The following is a 21,203-nucleotide window of genomic DNA, read 5'->3' as shown; positions in this document are numbered from 1 at the left end:
CATATCCCTCTATTCCCAACCAAACCACGTGTGCCCGGGAGCTTCTCATACACTTTTGCTTCTTGGCAGCCCATTGCAGGCACTGTCTTCTCTCCAGGCAACGCCTACTTTAATATTTGAGTTGTTTTGATTCATTTTCAAAAGGCTTAAATTGACATTTGTGTAAAGCACCAGATTTTTACTGATTATGCCATCTTGTTAATAGGCAATCATTTGTATAATTATGTAACGTTCCTAACCAAATCTGAAACGTCGACCTCGTGCAAATGGTGTGTTATTAAGAGATCACTCGTCCACTTGTCGGAGGAGTCGCACGGAGGTTGTATTTACAAAACGCTCCGTGGAATCATTAGGCAATACTTGTCGCTCATGAAGTTAAAGTTTGATGGATTTGGGGATGTTCTTCGTTTATTTCAATTTGCTCATCCAAGAGAAGCGAAAAATGTCATTTTGAATGTCAAAAGCACCCAGAGTTGAAATGCAGATTATATTCATTTGATTTTGGAGATGAAAGGGCAATTTTAGAAGGATAAACTAGAGTGGACAAAATAATGTAATATTTGTTAATGTAATAATGTCAAGATTTGTTCAGGTTGCTAATCACAAATAAATTGCTTCATTCAAAATGCGTGGAGGTTGCAGACAATGCTTGATTTTGGAGATTCACTTGGGCGTGGGAGAGATTTCCACGGCTGAGTGGAAACTTCGATCTCCCGTGGACCACCGACTCGTCGCTTCACCCATCAGTTGGCGGTGCCTGGGGGCTGCCCCTTGGCATTGGCCCTGCGTTCCGCCCTGGCTGGGAGGAGCGAGGCAGGTCTGCATGTGGCTTGCGACGGACGCTCCTGCCTGCTTTCCCGGCGCCTTCTCCTGCCCGAGTCCTCTTGCCTCTCACAGACAGGTTGCAAGGAGCCGGGGAGCGAGGGACGTGCATGAGGCCGTCACCTGCCTGAGCGTGGAACACTTCCAGCCCCCTGGGTCCCGTGCCCTCACCATGAGCAGCCTGGAGGTTATGCACCACCCTCACTTCGCCAGTAGCCCAGTCTCTGCAGCACACTATAGACAGGTGGGGCACAGTTCGGAGAGCGTCCAAAGGATAGGTAACCCCTGGCCAGGAGCGCTCAGTTGCTGGCTGGGACACGTGTAGCATCGCTGCTTGTCCCGCAGAGGGTATTTTGCTCTATTCCTGTTGGGTAAGATCGGCGAGCTCTAACACAGGACCGAATCGCGAATTAACCTGTGCCCTTAACCGTTCGCGGAGAACCTTGGCGCTGGTCTCTGAATCCAAGCTCCCGCCCCAGGGCTGTCTCGGGGAAGCCGGCAGCAAGCAAGCAACCCCTCCCCGTTAGAAGCAGCAGTGGGAACAGTTCTTCCAAGCTGCTAGGAACCTGAGCTAAAAGCGGTGATCGAGTTTAAGCCGATTGTTTGAACGGTGAAGATACACGACCCACGTTTCGGGCTGGAGCCATTCTGTACCTTTGCATGACCTGCTGTGTTTTAACTTCAATCAGGCGTCTGCAAACTTTCGTCTTTTGCAGTCTCCTCTGCTCCAACGCACATAATGGGTGTCCCTCCGCTTTCAACCACGCCCTCGCGTTTGTGGCACCGGGAGAGAGACTGATCTTTTGACTTGTACCCAAACTTTGCATGCTTTTTTGCCGAGGCAGGTTGGGCAAACAGTGGGGGGAAAGGAATGGGATCCGCGCCGGTGCAACCTGCTCCAGGCGCCTGGCTGGATATCCCAGCGGCGTGGTTCGACCCTGTCCCCGGCGTCGGGGCAGGGGAGCTGTTGGGTCCCCTCGCGAATCCAGACCGACCCCCTCGGAATGATGACCCGTAAGCACTCACGCCCTCGGGCATCATTGCTCCACTCCGTCACCAGCGTTATCGCACCTGAGGGTTGGGTGCATTCCCAATTTCGTAGCGAAATACCTGGCACTTTGCAACGGGGTAGCCTGTAATCTCTCCCTGCGGTGAGATCCGGGAGGCAGGGGCGGCGCAGCTGAACCCTTGGTTTCCCCCACTGCCTGGACCCTCGGTCACTAACGCCCCACCGTCTCCACTTTTCTAGACTTTCACCGTTTACTCGCGAGTTCAGGGAGTGTCGATGGAAGTCGGAGCCGCCTCCGGTCCCAGCAAAGAGGATGGCCTCGAGGAGAAGGAAAGACCCGAGGCGGAATATATCAACTCCAAGTGCGTCCTGTTCACCTATCTCAACGGGGACATTAGCGCTCTGGTGGACGAGCATTTCACTCGAGCTCTGAGTAACTACAATCCGGAAAGCAGAAGCGGCAGAGCTCGGAAAGGGAGCACGGGATCACCAGGTAGGCTGCGGACTGCACCCCCCCCCCCCCCTCCAATCCACCCTGAGTCATCCCCTCCCTCTAACCACCACTCCTTCTGATCAGCTCCCTCACTTGGGGCAACCCGCACCTCTTTGGGCTGTGCAGGAAACTCAGGGAGAGAGCATGGGAACTCCACAAAGACAGCACCCAAAAGTAGAATGGAACTAAAATGGCCAGTACCAACTGCTGCACAACGGTGCCATTCTACAGGTGTACTGATCAGTAGTGAAATACCTGAAATGATGACTGTTCTGGCCTAAGGTCACTACTCTGAAGAATGATGTGGCAAGGTTGTTTCCCAAGGTAAGGGAGGATAGGTCAAAAGGACACAACTTTTGGATTGGAGGGTGTCAATTTAAAACAGATGAGGATAAAAATTTCTTTCATCAAAGGGTCGTGAGTCTGTGGAATGTTGCTACAGGCGGTAGTGGGAGTGAGGTCCTTGGGTGTATACAAGGCAGATATCGACTGGCATTTGATTAGTCTGGGCATCAAGAGTTACGGGGAGAAAGGCAGGAAGTGGGAGGATGGATCAGCTTATGCTAGAATGGTGGGGCAGACTCAATGGGCTGACTGACCTACATCTTCCATATCTTGTTTAAAGATATACCCTAGTTTCCCTCCAAATACTGCCTGTCCCACTGAGCATTTTTTGCATTTGTCATGGCTCACTGAAGTTTTCATTTGCTTCACCCCAGTGTCTGGCGTCGCAGAATCTCATCATCACGTAAAACAATTTGTACACCATTTACGGCATACAAGGGACTAGAGGTTCTGGAATCTGCTAGAGGGCATCAGTGGGAGAAATGGTCACCCTTGAGGCCATCATCAGGACACATGAAGAAGGGTTCTGCCCGGTAACATTGACCATTATTTTTTTTCTCCCATTGATGCCAATTTCCTCCAGCAGATTGTCTGTTGCTGCAAACGCTGGGAAATGGAGCAAAAGAACAAACTGCTGGAGGAATTTGATGGTTCAGGCAACATCTGTGGAGTGAAACAGACAGTTTTGGGTCAGTATGTTGTACTTAGACTAGAAATGGTCTGAATCTATGGAATTTGTTGCTACTGGTGTTTGTGGAGGCCAAGTCATCATGTGTATTTAAGGGAGAGATTATACTTACCTGGCAGGGGAGAATCGGTGGTCATGATGGCCGATCTCCCAGGAAGAGGCTATCCCATTGCACTTCGGATGTGCTGACGCCTGCGATGTCCCCAAATGCGGGATACTCGACTGCAAAATTTGTGGTAGTGGGGGACTGCGTTCGCGCTCTCCCCTGATTTAAAAAAAAAATTTAAAAAAAAAGGGAGAGATTGATAGGATCTTAATTAGCCATGGCATCAAGGTTTTGGGGAGAAGGCCGGGGAGTGGGGCAGGGTGGGAAAATGGATCGGCTCATGATTAAGTGGTGAGGCAGACTCAGTGGGCTGAATAGCCTCTTTCTGCTCCTATGTCTTATGACCACGTTTAGAAATGCATCTGCAGGCAATTGACAAAATAGTTACAGCATTTTACACTATGGAAATGGGCCCTTGTCCATGCCAGCCATGTTGTCTACTCAAGCTAGTCCGATTTGCCTGCATTTGGCCCAGATCCCTCTTTAAATATTTCCTCTCCATGTATCTGCATGTATTTTGAATATTAAAGCTGCCTGAACCTCTACCTCTGGCAGCCCATTTCACATATCCCCACCCTCTGGGTGAAAAATGTGGCCTTCGGGTCCTTTTTAAATCTCACCTTCAATATCATCTAGTTTTACATTCCCTTATCCTGCAAAAAATATCATGATCGTTCACCTTGTCTTTGCCCCTCATGATATTTTAAATCTGTAGGGTGTCCCCTCGGCCTCCTACTTTCAGGGGAGCAAATCCCCAGTCTTAAATAAGCCCTCCGGTCCCAATAACATTCTTGAGAACTTTGTTCTGCACCCTTTCCAGCATGATGTCTTTCCTATTGCCGTTGAACGGGACACAATACTGTTTATGCAGTCTCACCGACATCTTGTACCTCTCATCAGAATTTATTGTCATGAACAAGTCACAAAATTCAGTGATTTGTGGTAGCGTCATAATGCAAACATTCATATATCAAACATTCATAACATAATGTCGCTGCATATTCTCTTGCAGATCTTCACCTTATTCTTACTGTAGCAAGTGGTAGAGTTACTTTCTCACAACAATGGAGTATTGGGTTTATTGTCATACACATTGTACAGTGTGCATATGCGCTGAAATTCTTGCTGCAGCAGTACTAGTAGTTTATAAAAAAAAAAACCTGTAAAAGAAACTACTACAGTAGTGCACTTAATTGAATTAAAAGGTGACAATAGTAATTAGATAATATTCACTGTTCTCCCAGTGCAAAAATGTGACCAGTGTTTGCTTGTTCTCCCTCTGCCCTTGTGTGCTTCCTCTGGCTGCTCTGGTTTTCTCCAACATCCCAAAATCATGTGGATCAGTAGGTTCATTGCCCACTGCAAATTGGCCCTAATGTGTAGATGAGGAGTAAAACTGTAGGGGAATTGAAGGGATGAGCAGGATTAATGTCTATGGGCAGCATGAACTTATTGGGCTGAAGGGCCTGATTCCACTCTGTACTTCTCGATGACTCAACACCTCTAATTATTTTCCCCAAAGTTCATACCATTAAGACAGACAAGAGGCTGCAGATACTTAAAAATGCAGCAAAAAAGAGGAGGAACTCGGGGTTGAGCACCATCAAGAGTAAAAAAAAAATTGTGGGTATTTGAAGAGTCCTGAACTGGAATGTCAACGATTCTTTTTTCTTCCACTTTTCACTTTACTGGAGATAGGAATAGAGTTGGAGGGTTTAATCAGCTTGTTAAAGTCGCAATGTCGAATGTCCCATGAGATCAGGAAGCCCCAAAGCATCTTACAACCCTTTTGTATGAAATGTAACACAGCCAATTTGTGCTTCCAGCAAATTTGATATGAAAACCATTCTTCAATGTGTAGTCCGAGGGAAGATTAAACTGAAGCTAAAAATGGTGTGTAGCTGTTCTACTATTTTAAAATTAGAACTTGTCACCCTAATAGAATGGGTGTGAAGAAACTGAATAGTTGTTCCCAAAAAGTAGCACAGACATCATCGGCAATGAGAAAGCATGCAGGAGTGAGATGGATCAGCGAGTTGAGTGGTGTCACAACCTTGCACTCAACATCAGCAATACTAAGGATCTCATTGTGGACTTAAAGGGGAAATCAGGAGAACACGAATCATCGAGAGGTCAGCAGTAGAAAGGGTTAAGAACTTAATTCCTGGGTATCAACATCTCTGAAAGTCTATCGTAGGGTCTCCATGTAGATGTAATCATGAAAAGGACTCACCAGCGGCTATACATTGTGAGGAGATTTGATATATCACCAAAGACTCTTGCAAATTTCTTCCAGGGTATTGTGGAGAGCATTAGTACGGAGGTGCCAATGCACAGAACGTGAAAAGTCTACAGAGAGTTGTGAACTCGACCAGTACCAGAATGAGCATCAATCTTCACTCCACTGAAGACATCCATAAGAGGCGGTGTGTGAAGAAAGAAACCTCTATCCTCAAGTCCCTCACCCCCAGGCTATGGCCTCTTCTCACTGCTACCATCAGGAAGGAGGTACAGGAGCCTGAAGACGAACACCCAATGGTACAAAAACAGCTTCTTCCTCTCCTCTATCTGATTTCTGAATGGGCAATGAATCACACACCCTGCCTCACTTTCTCTTCTTTGCACTTAATTATTTATTTATATAAATCTTATTTATAGTAGTATTTTCACTGTGTGACGCTGCTGCAAAATATAAATATCTTGACATGTTCATGTCAATAAATTCTGATTCTGAATGTAGCACTTTGTGCTCTGAGGCTGCGCTAAGTGAGACTCCTGCCTCAGGTGTGGCCTTTTCAGATGAGATGTCAAACCAAGCCCATTTGTAGCTGGATACCTCAGATCCTGGAACTGTGTTTCAAAGAAGCTACAGCAGAGGTAAATGGGACTAGCTTGGTTAGCATGGAGAAGATGAGCTGAAGTGCCTGTTTCCATGATGTTGGCCTTTATTCCTCTGACTCTCAGGACTGATTTTGCTTCTGTGTCAAAAGTGAGGATTCAGACCCATGTGTCAAAAGGTAAACTCAAACCTGGCATTTCCAACGATTCAGAAGATACAGTGGCAGTGTTTAGGAGGCTTCCAGATAGATACATGAATATAACCATATAACCACTTACAGCACAGAACAGGCCAGTTCGGCCCTCCTAGTATGCAGAATCAGAATCCGGTTTATTGTCATGAACATGTCGTGAAATTTGTCGTTTTGTGGCAGAACAAGGTGAAAAAATTACAATTCTGAAAATACAAGATTTAAAGAAAAAACTAGTGTAAAATAAGAGAAAAAGTGAAGTCGTGTCTGTGGTTAATTGTCTATACAGCTGTTTTTGTAACGTTGAGTGTGTGTCTTCAGGCTCTGTACCTCCTTTCTGATGGTAACAATGAGAAAAGGGCATGGCTTGGGTGGTGAGGGTCCTTGATAGAATCTGCTTTCTAGAGACACTGCCTCCTTCTTTGAAGGAGTGAAGATTAATGCCCATGATGGCACTGGCCAAGTTTAGAACCCTCTGTTGCCTGTTCTTGTCCTGAGCGTTGGCACCTCCACATCAGACACTGATGTAGCCAGTCAGAATGCTCTCCGCGGCACACGGTAGAAATTTGCAAGAGAGTTTGGTGACATACCAAAGCTCCTCAAACTTCTATCAAAATATAGCCGCTGGCGTGCCGCCTTCATGATTGGATCGACATGACGGTTCCAGGATAGTTCTTCAGAGATGATGACACCCAGGAATTTAAAGTTTCCACTTCTGGCCTCTCGATAAGGAGGGATTTGTGTTCTCCTGGTTTCCCTTCCTGAAGCCCACAATCAATTCTTTAGATTTACTGATGTTGAGTGTCACATTGTTGTTGTGCCACCATTCAATTAGCTGATCTATCTCTCTCCTGTACGCTTTCTCATTGCCGCTGTGATTGTGCCGACGCCTGTGGTGTCATTGGCAAATTTGCATATGGCATTTGAATTGTGCCTGGCCACACAGGCGTTTTAGGCATCATGTTTGGCTGAAGGGACTATGTTCTATGGTCATCTGGATGAGCACTTTAAGGAAAAGTCCAAATCCAGCCAGTATACTGTAGGAGTTTTATAGAGTGATGAGATTTTTAAACATCCAGAAATGTTGTCATGTCTGCTTACTTTCCGTGCAATGGTTATACCATGAGTATCCCATCTGGAATGTTGTTATTCCTCTTTAAACTCCGACCCAGTGTTCAAGGAATATCCTAAACAGTTCATCCAAAAACATACTTCCATATATGCATTTGTGAGCGACTTAATGGTTAAAACGGCAATGGGAACTTCTCATTTGTATGTTTCATTGCTCTTTGTCTTATTTAAAGGTGAGAAATTTCTGGTCATCAGATTTGATTTATTGATATCCCTAATGAGATAGTTATTTTTAATAATACCCTCCTCTAAATATAATGTCTGTTTCCAGAAGTGATTTTTTATCTTGAAACAGGCTTGACCTTGCAGTGGCCTGCTGTGTACTAGCTAATAATAGGATCGTCACTCACTAGATCTATTTTGGTCATTAAACTGGTTAACGCTTTTGGTGTTTTACATTCCAGTAGTACTTGTGTCCAATTACTGCAGAAGGAAATCCCAGAGACGATGCATTACTTTCAAGGAATCTTAGAAAATATATGATAAGAAGAGGCATTTTAGGCATTGTAAGAAAATACACATTGGGAGTCAGTGGAGGCGATTCGGACTCGCAAACCTCTTTCCGCATTCACCCATTTAAATTCCCCAACCCTTTCCCTTGGTGACATCTGTTGGTGGTCACGTGCACTGCCAGACTGAGACTGCCCGCTAATTGGAGGAATAGCACCTCATCTTCCATCTGGGTACTCTCCACCGGATGGCATTAACATCAACTTCTCCATTTTCTGTTTTTTAAAAAAAAACCCTCCCCCTCCCTTCTCTTCCCCTGTTGGCTTTTCCCCAGCTCTCTCTCTTTTTTTCTCTCTCTCTCTCTTCCCCTCCCCCCCCCCCCACTTTCTCAGCTCTCCTCTTATCATATCCAGTTGCCACCTATTGTTGATCTGGACTCCTCCCCTGCCAGTCTTCAGTCTTTATTCTGATGCCTTCCTTTTCTTTGATTGTACCTTGAAGAAGGGCTGAAGCCTAAAATATCGGTAATATATCTTTACCTCCTCTGGGTGCTGCGAGACTGGCTGAGTTCCCCTAGCATTTCTGTTTTTTTAAGTAAGATAACATCATAAGATTAAGCAACATCAGTGGGAGATAAAGAATGATCAATGTTTTGGGCCTGAACCATTCTCCAAGATTCCTTCATCAAGGTTTTTTTTAGATGTCACAATGAAGTGTTGATGACCTGAAGCATTGACCATTCCCTTTCTCCCAATGATGCGGCTTGACCCACTGAGCTCCTCAGGAGACTGTTTTTCAATGCAAAGGTTTCTGGGGAGTGAGTTCAGCTCTAAATGCCAGCATCTACATTCTCCCATGTGTCCTCACTCATATCAGAATTAATTGTAACTTTCCTGCCTACTGCTGGCAGTCTTTCAACATCTATCATCACAAATCTACCTTAAAATGATTCCTTTGCCTGATACCTCCAAGGGAGGTAGGATGATTTGTGACTTGGTGAGTACAAGTTCCACCTCATCTTAGACTGAAATGAATGGCCCTTGTTTGTAAATGGAAACCTGTGCTGGATGATAAGAGTTACCCCATCTTGGCCTCCAGGTCTGCTCTTATTCAGGTCACATCGATCAATTAGGTATAATTGGTGACATGGGCTTCTGAGCTAAAAGGGCCTTTTACTCTACTGGATGTATAAATCTAAATAACTACCTAAACACTTGCCTCTTAACTTCTGACACTGGCACTCTTCTGGGCAATGGGGTCCAGAACTGTGATTGTCCGGGTGCAAACCTCTTTCTTCAACATTACAACAATTATTTAAAATCTAGACCCACTGCTTTATGAGCCCTCTACTTATCTTAACTCTTATCAGGGCTCCTCCTAATGTTAGACATCTCCCCTCAGTCCTGTTTCATCTAATCTGAAGGAAACAATGATAGCTAATGCAGTTTCCCTACATCCTTAACATATTCCAGTCCTCATAAATCTCCTACAGATTCTTTGCTGCAAAGGAGGAGCATTCTCTCTGGTTCTATGCATAGACATTTAGATTTATACATTCAGCATGGTAACACGCTCTTTTGGCTCACAAGCCTGTATCACCCAACTACACCTAATTGATCTACAACCCCATTACGATTTTGAACTAGGAGGAAGCTGGAGCGCACTGAGGAAACTCACTCAGTCACGGGGAGAACATACACATTCCTTACAGACAGTGTTGGGTTCTAACCCCAGTCACTGGTGCTGTCACAGCAATGTGCTTACTGTGGTTGTGCTTTATACGTGGATCAAAAGACTGGAGCAGACTTGAAGGGCTGAATGGCCTCCACTTGCTCCTAACCGTGCAAGTTCATAAGGGGATGAATTGCCTCCATCTGTCAAGATTCCCTGAAAGTGATGCATCATCTCTGAGACTTGCTGTTGTATTAACTGGCCTTCAGTATGATTGGAATGTAAAACACTGAAAGTGTTATAACGTTGAGAGTTATTTTCATTTCCTTTTTAAATTATTAATTTTACCATATTGTTGCTACATACCAAGCACACCCACACCCAATCTTTTATTTAGAAGCAATAGTTTGTTGATAATTCTTTGGGAGATAGTGAGCGAGAGCACAGACTCTCACAGACAGAGCAGAAAGATTCCGTGTGCATTAATTACATGAACCTTTGTTCAGCTCATCCTCTTTGCCTCTCCCACCATTCCTTGCACGTCCTGTCAAAGCACGCATGTCAATATAAAACTGGGAGTTGCTTTAAACTCAACAGCTGGATAAATTGTTAGCTGATGAAGATCCATTGATGCTGCAGTCACAGGGAACTTGAAACAGGTGGGAGATCGTGTCCTCTGGGGAGGTCAATGGGAAGAATCAGTTTTATTTGTTAATTTCCTGCATCTGCCATGGTAGTTAAGAGACAATCTTTTAGAAAAAATGAAAGAGATGCCTTCCAATGAGAAGAAAGAATTCCAAGGTGGAGATCTTTATTTGTAAAGCTATCTTAATTGTGTTTTAAACAAAGGAAAAATCTTAAAATGATCAAAAAAAGTAACCATTTTGGAGGGGGGAAAAAAGCAAAAAATAACTAAAAGGTTGATCTTAAAGGTAAAATTACAATATGAGACAAACTTAGCTAAAAATATAAAAAGCAGGTGGTAGATATTTCTATTAATGTTTACATTGTTTTAATAAATAATCAAGGAAAGTGAGTTTGGGAATTAATGGCAGAAAATGAGAAGATAGCAGATGAATTAAGCACCATGTTTAGTTTGAAGGGATACAAGTAACATTCAGGAAATAGCTTAAAAACACTGGAATTGGAAAGAAGGGAAGAACCCAGGGGAATTGCAATCAACAGGAATGGAGTACGAAGCAATTTGTTGGCGGACAAATCTTTTTCCTGATGGACTTTGCCAAAGGGTCTTAAAGTTGGTGCTAGTGAGGCGGCTGCTGTGTTGATTTTGAGATTCCAAAGCTCTGTCAATTTGCAGGAGGCTCCATTAGATCAGAAATAAATAATTGTTACTCCTTCATTCAAAAAGAGAAGGAAACTGAGCAAAAGTACACGCCTGTTTGCTAATGCATAATCATAGAAGAAAAATATAGAAACTATTAAAGATGTTATAGCAAGATTCAGGAAACAAACATGGCAATTAGGCAAATTCGGATGGCGTAGCAGTTAGCACGACGCCTTTACAGGGCCAGCGATCGGCACTGGGGTTTGAATCCTGTGCTGTCTGTAAGGTGTTTGTACGTTCTCCCCGTGTCCATATGGGTTTTCCCCGGGGGCTCCAATTTCCTCCCACCATTCAAAAATGTACCGGGGTTGTAGGTTAATTGGGTGTAATTGGCCGACACGGACTCGTGGCCCAAAATAGCCTGTAACAGTGTGGAATGTCTTTTAAAAAAAAAAAAATCCGAGATTGATGTAAGAAAGATGGATCATGTTAAGACAATTGATTGAAATTCTTTGAAGGTTCTTCCCTTCTTTCCCTTTGAAGATGGGGGGGGGGTGGATCTGGTGTTTGTAGTATGCATACATTTCCATAAAATTATAAAATGTGTCATATAGATATAGATGGAAACTTAGCTGGCAAGGTAAAATTGTGGCTAAATGGGTCTTCATCTGGGTGAAATGCAATGAGTATTGTTCTAGAGGTATCAGGTTAAGTCAAGTTTACTATCATCTGATTGCACAAGTACAACCCAATGAAACAACCTTTTCTGACCTTCAGTACAAAAAAAATGCAGGCACACAACCAGACATAAACAAACAATACAAGTGCAGGTCAAGTATTCACAGATACAAATAAATAAATACTGTTTAAGAAATCTGAGAGTCTCGGATGATTAATGTGAGCAGTTCCTTTAGTTGTTCAGCATTTTTCACTGTCTGTGGTAAGAAGCTGTTCCTCAGCCTGATGGTGCCGGCTCTGACGCTCCTGTATCTCTCTCTTGATGGGAGCAGCTGAAAGATGCTGCATGCAGGGTGGAAGGGGTCCTAAATGCTTCTGAGTGCCCTCAACAGACAACAATCCCAAGTAGATCACGCTGTTTAGCGGGTGGGAGGGAGACCCCCATGATCCTTTCTGCCACTCAATACTGGCTCCTCAACCTTTCATTGTTTGGATAAATGATTTGGATGACGTAAGGTTGGCAAATTTATGTAGGTAGGAAAGTAAGTTGTAAAAAAAGAAAGAGGATGTGTCAAATAAGTAGTAAGTGGCCAGTGATCTGGCAAATTTCCTATAATGTGGAAAAATTTAAAATTGTCCATTCATTCACCTGGCTTCCACTGGCCAAGGAACTGCAAAGACTCATAATCTTCAGAAGAAAAGTCGATGTTGTAATGCATAGGTGACCACTCACTTGAAAACTAGATAGCCGTGCAAGAAGAAATACCCCCTGCAGATCCATCCCATCAAGAACCCTCAAGATTATGTTTCAATCAAATCACTTCCGAATTCCCATAAGTACAAATCAGGCCATTCCAACTTTCCCTTGCAAGACAACCTGTAAAAGCTTCTTGAAACAACTTCCAAAGCATTAACATCCTTCCTTAAGGAGACAATTACTTTAAATGGTACTCCAGATGTGTTCTATTTACTGCCCTTCATAACTGATGGACAGCTTCTCTACTTTCGAGTGCAGTTTCCCTTGCAATAAGCAACATCGAAGAAGCTTTCTGAATCATTTGCTGTAATTCTGATTTTGTGAATCATGCCCTGGTGCACCCAGGTCTCTTGGAATCTGAAGGTTCTACCCTCTTCAGGTTATTGTTGCCCCCAAAGACAAATGAACATTTAAGCGGGATATTAAATTCAAGACATTCGATTGCAATCCTGTGTGTAAGGGTTCAAATGACTTAAAATGTTTTGAAAATATATTTTGCCAGTTTCTAGCTGCTTGCAGAAGACATTGATGTAAATCATGTCATCGCCATGTAACATTGTGCTTCAAGGTTAACTAGCTCTCTCTCTTTTTTAAATATTTTATTTAAATTTTTTTTTCATACATGTAGTTAATAAATGATTAATATATAACAATAGAAATTTAAGAAAATGTTGCAATCACTACATGATGGTTAGAATCCCTCCCTTCCAAACCCTCCCCCACACCCTCCCCCCATAAACCCCCACCCCCCAAAGAAATGAATAATAATATAAAAAAGAAACATCAAGGATTGCTCGGAGAATCACCATCCAACACATAGGATTCCAACTGAATTTCTACATAACTAATTTAGAGAGGATTAACACAGGTCTCAAAGAACAGGAAGAACTCCACTACATACTTCATAAATCAAAGTATTGAGTACAGCAGTTGGGATGTTATCTTAAAGTTGTTTCAGACATTGGTGAGGCCAAATTTGGAGTATTGTGCGCAGTTGTGATCACAGATCTACAGAAAGGATATCAATAAGATTGAAAGAGAACAGAGAAGATTTACAAGGATGTTGCCAAGACTTCAGGATCTGAGTTACAGGGAAAGGTTAAACATGGCGCACAAAATCAGTGAACCGGTGCCAACATGGCCTGTTTCCGCTCCGTAAATGGTTATATGGTTATATTTATACCTAAAGTTTTTATATACGGGTGCCAAATTTGCAAAAATATACCATATTTATTTCTCAAATTATATGTAATTTTCTCCAAGGGAATACAACTTTGTCTTTCTGCATTCCATCTTCCCATACCCAAATGTGAATCTGATTTGCAGTTAACTGCAATACACTTCCTTACCACTGCTAATGCAATTTTAACAAATTCTAATTGGTATGTGGATAATTTAAACTTGGGTCTTGTTCCTTTTATATTCCCCAATAAAAATAAATCTGGGTTTTGTGGAAATACAACACCTGTTGTAAAAATAAAAAAAAAAAATTCCCCAAGTCCACCCAAAACTTCTTACCTTGGGACATAATGTGTTTTTGAGATAAGATGGTCATTTTTGAATTTGTCTTTGTTCCATAGGCAAAAAAACTTTATTGACCGTCATAAGTATCATACTAAATATCTTTTAAGCATCATTTAATTATATATATCAAAGTTGTGATAAGTAATAACCCATATAAGGTTGAATAAACCTTCAAAAACTCAATTTAACTTTGTTAATGATCTTTATCTTGAACAAGTTATAAACAAGGACATTCCAGCCTTTCCAGATGACTATAATGGAAGATGGTGGATACCCCATGGATGGGAGATTTGCACCATTGGCTCCTTAGCCAAGCACCTTCTTGTCCTGACTTTCTCACCGTGGGAAGCAATCTTTCTATATTTACTCTGTCCGTATCAGATGACCGAACCTGTGACTCCTCTCGTCCTGAGCAGGATTAAGATTCCAACAACGTCTCAGCAGTTGGGTAAAACTAAACTGTCTCACGATGGTCTAATTCCAGCCTGTTACCTTTCAGCTGGTGAACAATACAAAGTTTGATCAGGCCCTGTTCTGACAGAATGGCAGAACAGAATCAAGTACCTCCCTATTGCTCCTATGTTCGTTACTACACTGAGAGAGTTATGAATTACATGCAGGCCAACCCTGCAACCTGAACTGTTGACCAGGTTTCCCTTTCTGCAGGTGCTCCTGCTAAGAAAATCCAACATTTTCTGTTTTTATTCCATATGTTGAGACCTCTGGTTCTTGAGACCAATGATGGGAAACATCCTCAGTCAAACTCGTTAAGATTTTGTGTTTTGTTCGGACTATCACTTACCCTTATAAACTTGAGAACAGGCTAAGTCTAGTTAATCTCTTGTTCCATGAATGCTCAGTCTCAGAAATCAATCTGCTTATTTCCAGTATTTGCAAAATCAAATTGTTAAACTATTTACAAGTTTGCATTATTGGTGTAATTATTTAAAATTGCAAAACAAGGTGGTGTTGGAATGGTGTCTGTGTGTAACTCCAGGTTTTATTTTTCCAGAGATATCTCTGAACCAGCGTAATTTCCCTGCTTCTTTCTGGGACAGCAACTATCAGGCAGTGTCTTCTACGTCCGCAGCCTGCAGCAGCATTGGCCCTCTGCACTCGGAGCTCCACCCGGCCTCCACAGAGCACTACCCAGCCACCCTACATCCTCACTTGACTCAGTCCCCGGAGCACTGGCATTACCCATTGGCCGGGCCCCTCAGCCCACAGAATCCAGCGTACCACCAGCCCAGGACTATACACGAACTCTATCCGGTCAGCCCTAACCTCGACCCGCGCTACAGCTCTTTGCTCGTGCCCACTCTCCGCTCCAGCAGACTACAACCCACCATTGGTGGCCGGGAGCCTACCACCCCCTGGTCAGGGGTTTTCCCCACAGCTGAAGTGACACAGACTTTAAACTTGAATGTTGACGCAGGTAAGATCCTTCACATTTTATGTTGAGGGAAGTTTTCAGTGTTGTCACAGATTCTGATTGGGAAGTAAGGATCATTGCACATTCTTATTGTTGGATCCCACAGACACAAAAACAGGATAATTTTGAAATCTTGTTCTTAATCATCAGTTTAAAATTATAGGATTTCTGTTTGACAAATTACGCGTGCAATAAATGTTACAGAACTCTTATTAAAATATATTAGCCATGTTGTCATTTAATATGATTGATAATATGACATGCCCTTTAATACAAGAAATAAAAAGACAGACTATTTTCTAAATGGTGAGAAAATTGAAAATTCCCAGATGCAAAGGGATCTGGCAGTCCTCGTGCTGGATAGCCTGAAGATAAACGCAGGTTCAGCCAGTGGAGAAGAAGGCAAATGCAATACTGGCATTCATTTCAAGAGGAATAGAATACAAGAGCAGGGATGAATTGTTGAGACATTATAAGATCTCACTTAGAGTAATGTGAGCAGTTTTGGGCTCCTCATTTAAGAAAGGAGGCATTGACATTGGATAGAGTTCAAAGGAGATTCACAAGGATGATTCCAGGAATGAAAGGGTTATCGTATGAGGAATGTTTGATGGCCCTTGGCCTGTACTTGGTGGAATTTATGAGAATGGTTGAGTGGGGGGGTGGGGGGGGGTGGGGTCAGGGTCCTCATTGAAACATTTCAAATGTTATAAGATATGGACAGAGTAAATGTAGAAAGGTTGCTTCCCGTGGTGAGAGAGTCAGGACAAGAAGGTGCAAATTCAGGATTGAAGCCCCCTAGATATGATTTTTAGTCAATTCCTGCACTACAATTTATCCTACAGGACCCCTACAACTTTTTGGAGGAAGCCTGCAGGGTAAATCATATGGGATGGTCATCCACTCTACTGCACATTTAACCACCAGGACTGTTGCACACAGATACTTGCAGTCTAAAAAGGCTCCAATGTGACCACATGGCACTAATTACGTTAATTGCTAACTGTCTGACAAGTGTGGCAAATTTCAAATCATAGAGGGTGTTTAAGAAATGGGAACAAGTTGGTTTGCTGTTTCGGGCGGGGCCACTTGCTTCTGCGGTGGACTGGTTTCCGCAACTCTCCAAACAGGAGAGTTTGGAAAAAAATGGAAGGAGAAGTCGTTTGGCATGAATGCCGGGGGGTGGCCAGATGGAATTCCAATATAATTCACAATGTGACCACATGGCCAAAGAAGAAGAAAGAAAAAAGGAAGTGAACCGGTGTGAACTCGAAAGGCCAATATGGCCGGTTTCTGCTCCGTAAATGGTTATATGGTACAAGATGTGCACTTATTAGCAGGGATGCGGAGGAATTTCTTCAGCCAGAGGGTGGTAAATCTGTGAAATTTATTGCCACAGTTTGTTGTGGAGGCCAAGTCATTGGGTATATTTAAGACAGCAATTGATAGATTCTTGATTAGCCAGGGCATCAAAGGTTATGAAGAGAAGGCCGGGCAGTGGGGCTGAGTGGGAAAATGGATCAGCTCATGATTGAATGGCAGATCAGACTCAATGGGCTGAATGGCCTATTTCTGCTCCTGCTGAATGTCTTATGGTCATGGGTTCTCAACAGTGCCAATATAGTGGGCAATCTTGCTTTGCAGCAGTGTCCATAGATGGGAAAGTTGTATAACTGATGTTTTGGGCCTGAGCCCTCCTTCAAGGCATGATATATCGGTTATACAGTAAACTCCTCCCCCAGTATCCAACACCCATCTGGATTGGCAGATGCCGGGTAAATGAATTTTCCGGTTGGCTGATGATTAGCAAACCAATTTTAAACTTCAATACTTTTTACTATTTATTTTCCACATTTTTTTTGCCAGTTGATTTTGGCTGCCGGTTGTTTGAATTCCAGATAATAAGGGTTTTACTATACTGTACTACCTTGAAGAAGGGCTCAGGCCTGAAAGAGCATTTACATATCTTTACTGACTATGAACGCTGCAAGACCTCCTGAGCTCCTCCAGCATTTCTGTGGTTTGACTCCTAATCTTCAAGCAGTTCCTCTTTCTAGATTCTTCCCAGTAGAGGAAGCGTTCTCCTCTCAGGGTGTTGCATGCTTTAAACTGTGAACCTTCTAATCTGAAGCAGATACACGTCTAATTTGTCCAACCTTTGCTTGTAAGATCATCCATCCATTTCCATTGTTAATCCCGTTTATATATAAAAAAAAATTTGAATTGCACATTCATTGACATTTATCCATATTAAGAAACCAATACTGTACACGGTGCTCCAGATATGGTCCATATCAATGCCCTGTTTAATTGAATTTGTATTAAATCCCCCAGCAATAAACAGTGATATTCTACTGGCTCTACCAATTACTAGCTGTATCATTATACAATCACTGAGAAATCTATGCATATCAGAACAGTACACCTCTCACCATTTAGATAATATGCCATTTATTTTTATTGTCAACAGGGATAATTTAAAATTTTCCAATCTTATCCTCCATTTATTTTGCATGCTCACCATGCTTATTTCTATCCCTTTTGTAGTTTCCCTGTTGTCCTTCTGTCTTCAGTAAATCCAGCAATCTTTTGTGTTTTCTACCCATTTTATTTATGTTAATTATAAGTTGAGGCCCCTCGGACTACATTGAGCAATCAGAAATGGACCTATTTGTAACTACACTGGCGTTGTGATCCAATCTTCAATCCAGGCCCACGTGTTGTGCTCTACACCAGTCATTCTCAATGGGGGCCCTTCGCACACACCCCCCCCCCACCCCACACACACTTTTGGTGGGGGCCATAGTCAAAAAAAAGGTTGAGAATGGCTGCTCTACACTATTAGCTTTTATTTTCCACAATAAGCTAAATGTGGTACCTCATTCATTGCCCTTTGGGAATCTAACCAGTTTCCCTTCACCGACTACCCTTCAAAGAGCTACAGATGCTCAATGGCCAGAGTGCGCCTCTGGCAAATTGTCCAAAATGAACATGTCAAATCAATGACCCATTATCAAAGCCTCATATTAACTTGACACTGACAACCTGTTAAGGAGCATGTTTACATTAACCAAGGGCCATAAATTACTCCATTTTGCAAAAGGCTTGTTTGTGATAGATAAAATTGATCTGATTTCTGTAAGCAAATGGATTTCATTGATTATCAAAATGTGCCCCTGGATTGTGTGCCTGTTGTAATTTTTTTTTGTTAAATTTCTTTTACCCTGGTTCTTTTTATCCCCCACCACACACCCACTCTCCACTTCTTGTCAGATCTTCAGAACCTCAACAAAGCCAAGGATGTGTTCTAGTTTTAGACCCCCTGTGTGCCTTAACGATGCAATAATGTACTATGATCTCGGTTACAGCTCGACACTACTGCTTACCTGGAGGATCGTTCTTCAGCTGATCTCTGAAGGTCACGGGGAGAACAGTCACTTGGATCTGTTTGTACTTATTGTCCTGGGCCAAGGTTAGCTCAAGAAGCCAGCGAGTAAAGCTGTGCCAAAGATCGTTCATTTGGATACCTCAAGGGAAGATTTGTGCAGCTCAAGGACACCCGTTTACTTCACTCTCTGATTGAATCCTTGACCAAGTATCAGAACTCCAACTTTAAACGTTTGCCATTTTTATCCTGGTTCAATGCAATTTTAGTTTTGCTATTTGTTTGTTTTTGTGATGTGAAGGATTTCACACTTGATTAAAGGGGAAAAGAACAAACACTGGATCATTGGAAAACTTTCTTCTTTGAAGTTTCTCTGATAATTTTCACACCCACCTGAACCTTGCTTTTGCCATACAGAGAGGTGCATGTGGTAAATGAAAAGGATTTAATTTTATCTTAATTCTCCATAACGGATATTAAGGGGAAAGAAATATCTGCCATGCTGGGATGCGTGCATCATTGACCTATTATTCCACTGAGATGCAAATTTGCTTCATGCAAAGGTGTTGAATGATTAGCTTGGCACATTGACTATAATGTTGCATTTCTCTATGACTTCAATTTTGCAGCCAGTGAATAGAAGAGTATTGGCACAGGGACGGGTCTTTTGGCCCAGGCATATGTGTCGATTCAGATGCCCAATAATGGGGGGGGGGGGGGGGTGTAGCATGGTTAGCGAAGCGGTTAGCACAATGCTATTACAGTGTCCCGGCTTCGAATCTGGCACTGTCTGTAAGGAATTTGTAAGCTCTCCCTGTGACCTGATTTCCTCCAGGTGCTCTGGTTTCCTCCCAGCCTCTAGTTTAAAAAAAATGTGGGGTTGCTAGGTTAATTGAGTGTAATTGGACAGCACGGGTTTCATGAGACAGAAGGGCCTTCATCCGCCCTATAGTATTAAAAAATGTGTTTAAGTCCAACTTCAGCATTTAATTCAAGTAAACTGTTCCAGAGTGTCTACTTAAAATGTCACAAATGCTTAATGTGTTCGATGGTAGTGATGGTGTTGACTTCAATCGAATGAAGTGGAATGGCTGAATGTAGTGTGTTGATGTGACTGTAAACATGCCCGTGTTTACCTTTCAAAGAAAATGTTCAACCAAGATGCTGTCAGTGTGCTCATCTTGACATGAAATATCACTCTCCAAAAATGGTTACCATTGGAGTGCTGTGTGTCCCAATGTGACCCATTGAACTTTAGGAAACACGACACCGTGGAACTCCATCTCGAGATGGAACTGTGATCATTGTGGGTGATGAAAACCCTCAAGGGCTCATTGTCTCCTGCCTAAAAGCTGGCATTCTTGGCGTGCTCTTTAAAGACGGGGTGCTCGCACTGAATTTGATACATGTGCAGTTGACTTGTAACATATTTCATTAGTTAGTTTGACTGTAACATTCACAAGATGACCACCCATCCTTCACAGAATTAGGTTAGCGCAGCACTGTGACAGTGACCCAGGTACCAATCCAGCGCTATCGATGAGGAGTTTATACCTTCTCCCTGTCTCTACATGGGTTTCCTCCATGCACTCCGGTTTCCTCCCACCTTTTAAAATGTACAGAGTTATAAGTTAATTTGAGTGTAATTGGGCCGTGCGGGTTTAAAAGGGTGGAATCGGCCTCTATCGTTCTGTGAAAAAAATTTAAATTTAGAAGAGTGATGGCCTTGCTGTAAGCCATGATGTTTTTGTGGAATGTAACGTGTAAATACCACCATTATCACCTCATCCAATTCCAATGATGGCTGCCTTCGTCTTATCTCCCACCACTGATCTTCCTCCATCTGACACCTTTGTTTCTTTCGCCTTAGACATAATTGTAAATTTAGACATACAGCACAGTAACAGGCCCTTTAGGCCCACAAGCCCATGCCACCCAATTGACCTACAACCCTGGTAAGTTTCAAATGATGGGAGGAAACCCACGCAGACACGGGGAGAATGTGCAAACTCCTCATAAACAATGGGATTCAAACCCCAGTCCTAATCAGTGGTGCTGTAACAGCATTGCACTAACCACAATGTTATGCTCTCTCCTTTTGTCTGGCATCTGCCAGTCTGCTGCCTCTCTCATGTTTCTCCACCCTCTGGTTCATCAATCCCACACTGGCCCCTCCCTGTCCTTTTGTACACTAGATTTTCTTCTCCACATTCCCAGTGTTGATCAGGTTCCATCCCAAAATGTTGACCATTCTTTTCTTCCCTGCTGATGCTGCTCGACCTGTTGAGTTTCTCCAGCAAATCGTGTTTGGCTTCAGATTCCAGCTATAGTACAAGATGCCTGTGATCAGCTTGTACCTGGAATGTAAAGATTCTGGAAACATTCGGCAGACCTAAGA

At 42.9% G+C, this 21,203-nt stretch overlaps 1 protein-coding gene and 1 non-coding gene across 4 annotated transcripts; both read left to right on the top strand.

Moving 5' to 3' along the window:
• Window positions 1–843: 843 nt before the first annotated feature.
• On the top strand, window positions 844–19,147 carry LOC138741870 (transcription cofactor vestigial-like protein 2). Of its 3 annotated transcripts, none has more exons than XM_069896114.1 (4): window positions 844–1,066; window positions 2,072–2,324; window positions 15,001–15,423; window positions 18,789–19,147. In XM_069896114.1, exons 1-4 carry the CDS (start codon window positions 995–997, stop codon window positions 18,827–18,829), a joined length of 789 nt encoding a protein of 262 aa, XP_069752215.1. In that variant the 5' UTR covers window positions 844–994; the 3' UTR covers window positions 18,830–19,147. The 3 variants fall into 3 exon arrangements, with proteins under 3 accessions (XP_069752215.1, XP_069752216.1, XP_069752217.1); XM_069896115.1 differs by having other exon boundaries at window positions 989–1,193; XM_069896116.1 differs by lacking the exon at window positions 844–1,066 and adding an exon at window positions 1,230–1,432.
• Window positions 3,462–3,625, top strand: LOC138742147 (U1 spliceosomal RNA). Its single transcript, XR_011343947.1, has one exon. It is a non-coding gene; the product is annotated as a U1 spliceosomal RNA (small nuclear RNA).
• Window positions 19,148–21,203: the final 2,056 nt, after the last annotated feature.

This window comes from Narcine bancroftii, chromosome 8 (genome assembly GCF_036971445.1).
Source record: "Narcine bancroftii isolate sNarBan1 chromosome 8, sNarBan1.hap1, whole genome shotgun sequence".
Classification (NCBI taxonomy): domain Eukaryota; kingdom Metazoa; phylum Chordata; class Chondrichthyes; order Torpediniformes; family Narcinidae; genus Narcine; species Narcine bancroftii.
This window is presented reverse-complemented; position numbering and strand designations above follow the sequence as displayed.